At 35.7% G+C, this 11,977-nt stretch overlaps 1 protein-coding gene across 1 annotated transcript in view; it reads right to left on the minus strand.

Annotated features, from left to right (window-relative positions):
- IPO7 (importin 7) overlaps window positions 1-11,977 on the minus strand; it is a 38,160-nt gene that overhangs the window by 24,862 nt on the left and 1,321 nt on the right. The window contains exons 2-4 of the mRNA XM_075502169.1: window positions 3,644-3,725; window positions 1,842-1,995; window positions 1,334-1,492 (exon numbers count right to left, since the gene is read on the minus strand). Coding sequence (XP_075358284.1) covers window positions 1,334-1,492; window positions 1,842-1,995; window positions 3,644-3,725 — 395 coding nt within the window. The remainder of the gene's footprint in view (window positions 1-1,333; window positions 1,493-1,841; window positions 1,996-3,643; window positions 3,726-11,977) is intronic.

Below are 11,977 nucleotides of genomic sequence, written 5' to 3' on the forward strand. Positions count from 1 at the left end.
TTTAACAAATTTGACTGAGACCTGCTTGCACCCATATTGTTACACAATGAAATGTGCATATTCCTACATGATTTGTGAAACCGACCCTTGTTGACTTCACTGGAAAGCTAAACAACTATGAGCAGTTGCTGGCCTCAGCTAAAGTGTTTGATCAACTAAGATTATGAACACACCTGTTACCTTAGTTAATCATGAAATACTGTGCTCATATCAAAATTCTTCCCTAAACAAGGATTGCTATAATCATAATATAAAACATGAAGTGTTCACTGGTAGTGTATCTCAGATCTCTGCTGTATATTTGGTTAAAGATGTTTAAATTGAAAAGTAAGTGAGAAATTAGTTTATTTTCCTTTCCTAGCAGGACTTGTAACCTTCAGCCACTGAAAAAAATCCAACATGGGATTACAAAGGTCTTTATAGCATTTCTGTAAAAAAGGACTTTTGAGAAACTGACATTCACCTGTTTTACACTAATTTACGTAAAATTAATGGAATTAGAGAGTGCAATTTTTCAATGCAATGTTTTAAATCAAGTACCTGAAACAAAAGTGTTATGCATGACAGTGCTTTGAAAGAGTACTGGGGGGAAAGAGCGGGATTCCATCAGTCCCACTACTACAACTCCCTGACTCCAGGACTGCACTTTTCTCTGACCCAGCTCAAATGAGCTTCCAACATGCCAGCAGCAGCAGCTAAGCTCCCCATAACTTCTCAAGGCACAACCTCAACTTTAAAGCTCTGAGTGTAATACCACATACAGAGCAAACAACATTCACCTGTATCCTAGCCCAATGCCTTGCATATGGGAGAAAGTGGGCTTTGATAAAGATTTCCTATGATGGGTTGGATGAGGCTATCAAAATGATCATACCAAAGTCAGGTAACTAATTCTGAACTTCCTAACATTCAAGATTTCACACTTTGAAACCTTTATGTTTACTGTCACTGATACCTAGAGTACAAATTGTTTAAGAGTCTAAACCTGGTTTAAATAAATAATCATTTTCTGCAAAAGTCATGATTTTGAGCAGACTTTATTACTGCTATCAATCCATAAAAAAAACCTACCAAATTAAGGCTTTAAAACACCCTCTTTTTTCTGATCTCAAACCTCTAATGCAGGCAGTTTTTCTGTAATTTCTTAGTGGAGAAGATGTATGAGCCAACATCTGTATAGTGAGTATCCAAGAATATTTTCTACAATTAGATTTCTTTCACCTTTGTGCAATCCCACACGCAATTCTACATGGTTACAATATACCTATAGAATAGAAAAAATACACACAACTATATTAATTCTTCTGTTTTATATGGTAGAAAAAAAACTTACTCATAGTTTTTCACAAGTTGATAAAGACAAAGAAGAATTCCAAGCCAACAAGCACTGTTGTCAGACTGAAGATAAAATCCAATTTTCTCCACAACTGCAGTCCAGCGACTAGGATAATCATGCTTGATAATATGGTGAATGCAAGTAGTAAGCTGTACTCTAGAAATCAAATGCACAATGATTAAATAAGTTACAGCTATTTTAATAATAGTCTTGTGGTGTTGAAACAGCTAATATTGCCCAAACTTAGACTTATTTCAAGTTTTGTTCAGAAGGTTTAGGTTCTGTATTTTCTGCTCAATATTCTCCATTTGAGGAACTTTAAATTTCTACATGCTGCACAAGCTGAAAACTGTTTTTCCATCTACATTAATTCTATGCTTAGGATACACAACGTATGACAATGATGCTTAGCACGCAGGTGATCTTAGTTGTGCAAAAAAAAAAAAGAAAGAAACCCAACAGTCAGAAACCACAGCCAATTCATAAACAGGTTAAAACTGCATACCTAATCAGCTCAGGAGAGTGAATAATGGCTTCTACAATATTTTCACGGATACAGTGTCTATCTTCTTCTGGGATAGAGTAAGGTGGAATCTCTCCTGGTGCAGTTTCACGATCTGGCCAATACTGGGTTATCATATTTTTCAAGTAGATAACCCCTGTGAGACAAAAGTGGCAAATCAGCTGATAGCCATTCAAAGTACAAAACAAACACACGTTTTGCGAACAAATCTATTTTAGAACAAAACTGATTGAAATTACTAATTCACTGACCATTTCTGAGTAGGAGAATCAAAACACATAAACCATGCAAATTATTAACCTATTAATTTACTAGGTTGATACTCTTTTACCCATCTATTGTGATATCTGTATTTTTAGTTCTATAAAGAATATATTTTCATAAAAGCAATACTTTTAGTGTTTTTATATCTGCGCTACAGATAAATAGTTGTGGAACATTTTAGAAACACACTTCTGAAAAATCCTTTATAATTATTTTCTCAGTATTTTCATTTTAAAAAAGCTAATCAATACTAATGACTATCTAAAATGTCCCTTGTAAGCAAAAAAAAATCTAATTAAGTTTGTGATACAGGAGTGAATGCTAAAGAGAAACAGAGCTCCTTTCTATCAAGGTTATGGGCCACAGCACTTTGTAGCAATCAGGCTGCTGGCACAAATGCCTGTGTTTACCATTTGACAACCAAATCCAAACTGCTTATGTGGCAGAATATAGATTACAGCATTTGGAAAGAAAAGGACTTACAAAATGCAACAGGAAATCTCAAATGACAAACTAATAACAAAATTACTATTAATCTAACTCTACGTATAAATCCATAAAGCACCTTCTCTTCCCAAATTTCACATGCACCTTCTGAAGATTCAGAAACCAAAGGGTTTCAGAAAGGGTCTGCAAAGGTAAGAAACACTCAGCAGATATGTGCTATTACAAGACTGAAGTGATGCAGACTTCAGTCCATCCTCAGAGGGATTTATCATGCCATTAACTGCTTTGCAAAACATGCACTGTTTGTAATCTACACATTGTATGAGTTGTTTCCACTCTCTACAGACTGCTTTGGTTTTTAATTGGCTTACACTGAGGGTGAATTTTCAGAGGTTGTTTTCAAACCTCCCCCTTTTTTTGCATGTTATAAATGTTAAGCAGTAACTTTTTAGAGTCATCATCTGAATGGTATCCCCAAGCAACAAGATAAAAACGCAAATTAGGCTTATACTACAACTTAGAAGAGTCTACTACATGGAAGATCCAAATAAGTGATCAAGATCACACTTCATGAACTGTCAGAAAAACCACTGAAGTACCATATTAGAAACCTCTATCAAGTAATCATAGCGGCTTTAAGGTGATGTTTGGAGTTGCTAATAGTCAATATCCAATTTTACTTACAGCTCATGTGCAAATCAGCAGGGTTCCAAAAGACATAATTTGGTTTTGTCCACTTAAAATGTTTAGAAACATTAGCATTACTACTACAAGGTTAAATTACCTCCTTGGACCAAGCATACTAGCATCATAAACCGTTCTGTTTCCCCAAAGACCATTATTCACTAAAGATAAAGGGGAGCAATCACTGAAGAGCTAGCCACCTTTTCTTTCTGTCTTCCTTATTCAGTGTGTGGTGCCAGATACAGTTCATGACGACCGTAATTCGAGCGACTCCCAACTTTTGAGTATTTGAGATTAAAACCATTAGAATTCTTTAACAGTATCTGCATATGTACTTGTGTGTATGCACCATTAAAGTAGATACAATGAAAAAAGGTTTGAAAACTTGCCTGCCTGTCTCACTGGTAAATCCAGTTGCTCGGACATAGTGATCTGAAGCAGAGTTGAAACAAAGTTCACTGACTTATGAGCCTGTAGAGGGGGGAAAAAAAAGAAAGGAACATTATTTAGTCATAGTTTGTTAAGTTTTAGAATACTCCCATTAGGTTTTACAGTATCTTTATAATGATGTAATGCAATCAATAGAATACCAGCAATTCAGACAGTTTCACAGTAGTCAGCTAATCAACCAAAGCATTCCAAAGTTTCATGCTCACTGTATTCTGAAGACAGCATGGGGGATGAAAAAACCCTACCGTTTAAGGTAACAGAGTTGAAGAAATCATTAAACAGGCTTCAGGAATCAGCCTCTTACAGTCACCAAATATGTTCTTCATCCAGAACAAATACTTACTTAAAAGAAGAATATCTAAATAGCCAGAAAAACCCAAGCGCAGCAAGTTTACAGTGACCTTTAACAAGGTATGAATTCATAATATAATAATCTAAGAAACAGATGGCAACTATGTTTTAAAACTAAGCCCAGCCTTAAGCAAGCCTGTCCAAGTCATAGTTCAGCTTTCCAAAAAAACAGCTTCAAGTGACCGTTTATGCATTACCGCAGCAACAGTCAGCATACCTATACAACAGCAAACCAACAGTATGGAGACCTAAATGGAGTGACATCCGCAAAATAACAATTTGGCAAGGATTTGCAAGAGTTCACTTACAAAGAAAACAAAACATGGGGTTTTTTTACGATAATGAGAAATGTCATTGGTACACTAAACGCTATATTGTATTTTCGATACTAGGAAACTAATCTTAACATTATTATAGCATCCTTTACCCACCTTTCCTAAGCATCAAAAACTTGAGACATTAAATGAATTTCCCTGGCAAAAGTGAACTGTAATCCTTAAAAACTAACTCTACTTTTTATAACTGGAAAACAACATAATTTTCATCAAGGTCAAGAGTCAACGGACATGAGCTGCAGTGAAGGAAATTCCTATTTTACAGAAGGAAAAAAAAACAACTCACAAGGGCCATCAAGGTCTGCAACAGTCTGTCCACAAAGGCTGTGGGACCTTGTCCTTTGAGATATTCAGAACTCAATTGGAGAAGTCCCAATCTACCTCATCTAACTTCAAAACAGCTATGCTTCAGGGCACTGGACCAGATGATCCGCAGAGGTCCTTTCTAACCTAATTACTCCATGATTCAAATTGCCAAGATATATTTCTGGTTTATCTTCACTGACATGTCAATATTGTTTCATACGCTCTTTGTGGCACTTCTATCAAAGACAACTGCATAGATCTACATAACCTAACCAGTTAAAGTCTTAGGAAAACACCTCTTACCCACTTGTTACTCAGTTTATTACTCTGTATAAAGCAAATAAATTAATACTGTGAAAACCATTGAAATTACACTATTCATTTAACAAAAACAAATGATTGTCTCAGTTACTGCAGCAGAGAAAACTAATATCATAAAGAGAAACAACCAGAAATTATTTCTTTTAGTAGGACCAAAAGCTCTTTTGACAGTATGAAATGATGTCAACATTCCTCCTAAGCGTGTAACACTGCCCAGCTCACTCCTACAGCACGAGGTTCTTCTCTCCAACTTTAACTTTCCCCAGCAAATACCTCCTATACCTTCTAGTATAAACAAGCGTAAAAGGGACAGCCTGGGACATGACCTTTGTTCATGCATTTGTACTAAGATTTGATTCATGTAGCTTGTTTTCTATCTCCTGTTATTTAAAACTGATTTTAAATGAATAATGAACTTGACTTAAGAATCTCCCCAAAATGTTAAAATGTTGTTGTATGTATTCATCCTGTGCACTAAAAATCTACAGGCTACAGAAACCCCACAGAAGCAACACTCGCATCTGGTCCAACTGAAATGTTTATTTGTAGGGTGCGTTTTGATGAATTGGGAGTAACTGACACTGCAACATGAGCATGCATCTTTCTGGCCCATGTCCCTCTGATATCCCCAAAGTCCTGAAGAAGCAAATACACTTTCAAAGGAAGAAAAGTATTTGTTTTCAACTGTCAAATAATGGTTGAATAAATAAATTTAAAATAAAATTTACTTGTTGGTAATTTCTACTACAGCTTAATTTCTACTACAGCTCCAGGTCCGTTAAGCTCCTTCTTTTCTTAAGTAACATTAATAGACACACTTCTCCTGCAACACATACCAAATGACATTAGACCCTAATTCAGCACAGTATTCAATTATATACCTAACATTAATGGCAGTGGAAGTACTCCTGTACTTAATTTGTTATTATGAACTTGCTGAAGAAAGCTTTCAGCTTCAATAACCTTTAACTCACCTACAAATAAGGCCATATTACAGTCTGCATAAAATGGACTTAAAAGTGCAAACTGATGTCTTTCCACAATGCCTATGATAAACTTAACAGCTACCTTTTCAATAGTGAAAATTTGCAATGTATTTCACATTTGGAAATTGAAAAGCATTTAATCCTAGAGTTTTAAAAATGAAGGATTACTTTTCATGATAAACAACCACTATCCTTTTAATAAAAACTATTCATTTCAATAAAAAATATGGGAATTGCTTAAGAACTATCAAGGAACTAATGGAATAACAAAACAAATCGAATACAAAAATGTTGTGTCTTAAAAGCAACAAAAAATAGACTGCAGTGTACAAAACTGCCACACACTGAAATTTAATAAAATACCAACAAATAATATATTCTTCATAAAAAAAACAGGACTGAGCCTATATAGGCCTGTAGCAAGCTACAGAAACTCCCTAGAAATGTCAATTATATTAGTATGCAGGATTAATATATTTTCACTGGATTCTTTGAACTATAACAAGTTTTAAAGGACAGGACCAAAACATCTATACCATTATGTATTTTTTTTTGAATCTTACCACTATCATCCTTATTAACATCTCAAGCATCAGACACCAACCAACCACAAGGATGAGCTACTTTATCACCTTTAGTGGTTCAATGCAGAGATTCAGACTAGAAGTAATTTGTGCTTTTAATACAAGGTGGCATAAGTAAAATACCTGGTACTTTCCACACAAAGCCTCCTCTTAATCCATTCAGTTCATAACTAAATTCACACAGAGCTACATTAACACTTCTATGCATTCTAAATGGAATATAAAGGACTTCCAAACTTTTTACAATGACCCCCTTCCCGTGCCACTGAAAGGAAGGTGACTCCAGAGAAACTGAAATGTGGGGAGGAGTAAGGACAGCTACATGAAGGCATGTGTGTACTGAATGGTCAAATAAAACTCCAGGTACTACAATAACCTGTCACTTGCTCCCTTGTTTTGCTTTACTATTAAAAAGAACATCCAATGTTTTATTGGCACCCAGAAAAAACAACTGAACTTAAAATAAGACACCACATAGGTACCTATTTTGTATCTACGGCATTCAAAAATACTGAACACACATCCATTTCAGCTATTTTAATCTTTAGTATTTTTACTCTCTAAAGATGGCTGCCTCTCAGGACATCATGTTCCTCTTCACTGGCAGCACTGCTAAAAAAAAAACCAAACAACCAAACAAAAACCCCACACTTATTTTAGGTACATATTCTACACAAATACTAGCTTTTGGGTTTAGTGCACGCGATTAGCCAGAATATTTCACTATACAAAAGGTGAGCTGCAAACGGAGATTCATTAAAGGTCTACCAGGGAACTATCTGAATGTAGATGATTCTGCTGGCCCATGCGCACCCCAGTGTCCAGAAGAATCGGGTGCACTGATGCCACTTCAGTGAAAGCCACTGGCAAGTAGTGTCATTCTACACAGAAGTCCCATGGCTCCAGCATGCAAGAATTAATCAGGATTTCACAATGGTTGCTATTACATACTCTAAACTGCATGGAGAATAGAAACAATTTCTATGACTTTAAAGTTTTGACATCTATGAAACTTTGCCTTCTATTCTCTTGCTCCTCGTTTACAAATACCCTTTTAAAATAAATATTGAATGTAGAGAGCTACAATGATAACTGAAAAAAATTTGTTCTGTCAAAGTCTATTTCCCAACATGTAACTCAACATTTTAAAAAAACAAAACCAAAACCGACCTCAAGTCCTTCCCCCTTGCAAATCCTCCAACATGCCATGTCACTGGTATGACTTTGTTGTCTAAGAGCCAAAGAATGCAGGGACTTTTCCCAAGAGCAATCTTTGCTATGCAGCCTCACTAGCTGAGGAATGTATTCTATCAGACCACAAACGTTGCACCACTGTCTGTTAATATCAATCACTGTTCCAGAACACACAATCTTTTTGCATATTTCATTGCACTTCTTCCTAGCAGAGTTGTTTTGTTGGCCATATGCTAAAAAACACTTTTGAGAAAAAAAGGTGTCATGCCAGCTACATAATCTGAAATATAAATGAAGTCTGAAGTTAACTTTAAAGAGACTGGTTCATGGTATATGAACTATCAACAGTTAATTATGATACGGAAAAGCACTTTTTCTCCAGTAATGATACTCACTGAAGTAAGTTGCATTCATCTTTAATACTAGAATTATTCACATGTCACACAAAGCCTGCATGCCACTAAATGATAAAAACAAGAAGCTTCATCTCAGGTAAAAAGACCTCCGTGCATTCTTCTTAGACATTAAGAATTTAACATACCATAACAGACACACTACTATAGGTACTGCCTTTACTGTTACCAAAAAAGCAAACCAGAAGGGTAATACTTACTACATGTTGCTGAACTAGAACCCTAGGTTATTTATATAGTTATTCAAAGTATTTAATTTAATAAAGGCTACAATTTATTTTTAAAGGAGCTGAAAAAATATGAATCCAACACATCTCCCCCATTCCAATTCTGAAAAAATCTTCATTAAATTTTTGATCTAGACCGTAACAGGACTAGGTGAACACAACTATTACACTGAGATGAAACAGTTTGGTTTTTTTATAGAAAGGTAAGGTCAGGAACTGTTAGGCCATGCTGAATCAGCAAACCATCCTGTAGCACTCTTTCAATTCTTTTTTAAGAACTCAGCAGGTGTGGAAGTCATTCTGACCTCAGGTTTTTGCAAGCTAGTTCTGCCACCTCTTATGCAGCTACAATATATATGTAAATCCAGTTTAAGGTCCACAAAAACTACATACATGCTTATCAGATCTTGCCAACATCCTTGATGCTCATTTCATCAGAATACTGTCTGCAAGTTCTGAAGCCCATTTGCTCTTCTGTTCGCAGAGGAAAAAGGAATGTGCTCTTAGCAAAGGCTAGCTAAGCACACACAGTAACTATTTGCTAAGTCATGAGAAAGGGGCAAGTCACCTTGTCTGCTAGGATTTTACCTTGTACTGGTTAACATGCATTAAGAATGTAACTTCTTCCTAATGAAGACAAAGCTCCCTTGGTTCCTTACTGCCCCCAAGGGGATGTCTAGTGTTGGACCAGCCTTGATATATAAAATTTAAAACCATCTTTTCCCAAAGCATCTCTCATCTAGCACACACCAAAATATATAGATGGATGATAAGGGAAGTGAAAATAATCAAGTACTTCTGGTAAAATGTCATAGTAACAACTTTAAAAGAGAACCCATGATCTGATAATTAGAGCCAGGAAATTCATGCTATTCTTGTTCTTACTCACACTACAATATACAGCCATAGGTGTTATACACAAAGACCATGTTAGAAAAGGTTAAAAAAAATTAAAGATGGGGGTAACACTATAAATGTCTACCCCAAAGTATCCAAAACATAGCATTTCAGCATTTGAAAATTCCTGGGGGAAAGGCACCGCGTAATAAGCAGATTGCTTTTTCCCCTTTGACAACCTTTCACTCCAAAGCTCCCAGTAGTTAAGAGTCCAATAATTTAATACAATCATTCCATCGTTCTGACAGTTGTATCTATTAAGCAGGCAATGAAAGACATTGAACTAGGCCCTACTGTATTCTGTTAAACCAATGGCGTGCTATGGCGACTAGTCAACAAGCTAAAGCATTTTTCCTTCCCATGTCACTTATATTAGAACATGAAAAAGCTTAAACATAACTTCTGAAAGGCACTTTTTCAGCAGAGCAATAGGGTAACATTTTCCTAAACAAACTCTGTTAAACTCTGACTTAAAAAAAATTATGAGTTATTGGGAATTGGTCTTTTTTTTTTTTTTTTTTTTAAACATTCTCAGACACAAAAATTGGGTTGTCAGTCTAAAAAGATGTCTTAATAGCTCATATGTACTGGGGTTAATCTCAGATACTTAGAAGACATACATAGCAGTTAAGTTATAAATTCCCTGGAATTACAAAGAAGAAACCTGCAAGGAAAGTATTATCTAGCAACTGTGCCTTTATAAATATGTTGATATTAAAAGATGAAACAACACTGTGTATTATTTTCAGAGTGTCATTCCATAGCTGCATAGTTAAAAATATCTATTTTCATCACCATTTCTGGGAAGCACTTTATACACGCAGTACAAAGACTTTCAAAAGGCAACAATGTCTTCTTGCTGCTTTCCAGTAGCTTACTCGAAGACTCTGGTTCTAAGTCCTTGTAAAGCACAGCTTTCCCCTGTAAGACAGGGATAGAGATGGGCAAACACCTCAGGGTACATCATCAGCTGGAAATTACATGACAAGCTGTTGGACACAAGAGCTAGTGGTACCATTCCCTGTAACTTATTTTCACAGTGAAGAAAGTAAATACAAAGAGACAGATACCTGCTTTTTTTTTTTTTCCCAGCATATCTCAACTTTAAAAGTTCTCACAACACTTTATGTGCAGGCAATATAACCTGATAAAACTTAGTGAAAGAAGAAGTAACGCATAGAACGATTAATGACTTAGCCAAGGTCAAAGGACAAATAACAAAGCCTGGACAAACCAAGAATCATACACCCTGGTTCCCTTCTCCAGTCAGTGGAAACTTTGTTGATTATGATGAAGACAGATCTAGATACTTAACCCTTCCATTAATTAGGAATATCAATTACTGACTGAAGCATATTCTTTTCTGATAAGGTAAAATGACCATTCTACTGAAACCCAGTCTCATCAGCTCAACAGAAGCATTTCAGACAAATTAAAGATAAACTAAAAGGTCAACCAAAGACAACTATTAAACTTAAATTATAAAAACACTTGTGTGTGCCTGGCCACATGCAAGAATAGCGTTCGCTGCTGTATGATTTCACATGTACAGAGAAAGAGACCCCCATAACTGAAACAAAATATTAACTGGTAACACAGTTGTCCTAACAGTTAACAAATTTAGACCAGTGTCCTGCAAGCAAATGCGTAACTGACTTCAATAAACCTATGCAAACTCAAGACCATGCATGTGACTAAAATGACATATATGTACGAGTGCTTGCAGATTTAGGGTTTAACAAATGTCTTTATCACAAAAGGTCTGTGAAAGATCAGTGAGGCTACATTTCCAATAATAAAGAATTCTTACGTACTGATTCAATAATGTCTGGTGTTTTTAAAGGGGCACAGATATTTGGATTTTATACCAATTTAGTACTTGTGTAGTACATGATAGACCATGATATTTTGATTCAAAAGTGTGAACAAAAGCCAGTTGCGGTGAGCATGATCCTTCATGCAACAGAGTTACCCATTTGCTGAAGACCCCGACTGGCAGAGAATGTAATTTCCTGCATACTCAGCAACTCAATACCTGCAGAAAATAGCTAAAATAGATTTCAAGCAAGTTACTATATATAGATAGACATGCATAGAACAAAAAATTGCATTTTGGAGCCAGCTTAAGATTTCATATATATTGCTGTCTTTATAGGCAATTACATTATTTTTACTTTTGGTTTAAATAAGAAACACTAAAATACTTTTTACTGAGGTATAAAAGATAGCAAATTACTTTATACAAACCTCAATAAAACATTGAGTAGTTTTACAGCTATCTATTTCAAATGTACCTAATATTTATTTGCCATTCACTTATTAAATGACATGCAGGAATTCAGCTTAATTACACTTTTTTAAAATATGAGAAGCTATACCTTTAGTTTTTGAAAGTTTCTCTACTGCCAGCAGAACATTTGGCCCACCTTTATCTAAGCTCTGCTGAACATCTGTTGCATTAAGTGTATTTTGTCACACCTAAAGTCTGCTTAAGAGCAACAAAGAAAAACGTTTGTGGAAAAGACCAACTAAAGGCACCACAAGAGCTGCCGAACAGGCTTATCCTTCACTGCCTCCATCAAGCTATCACCTTTTCTCTGAGCCAAACAGTAGAATGCCTTTTTGTCAAAATGTCTAAAAGTCCCGTGGCCACATCACA

This window comes from Mycteria americana, chromosome 5 (genome assembly GCF_035582795.1).
Source record: "Mycteria americana isolate JAX WOST 10 ecotype Jacksonville Zoo and Gardens chromosome 5, USCA_MyAme_1.0, whole genome shotgun sequence".
NCBI classification, from domain to species: Eukaryota; Metazoa; Chordata; class Aves; order Ciconiiformes; family Ciconiidae; genus Mycteria; species Mycteria americana.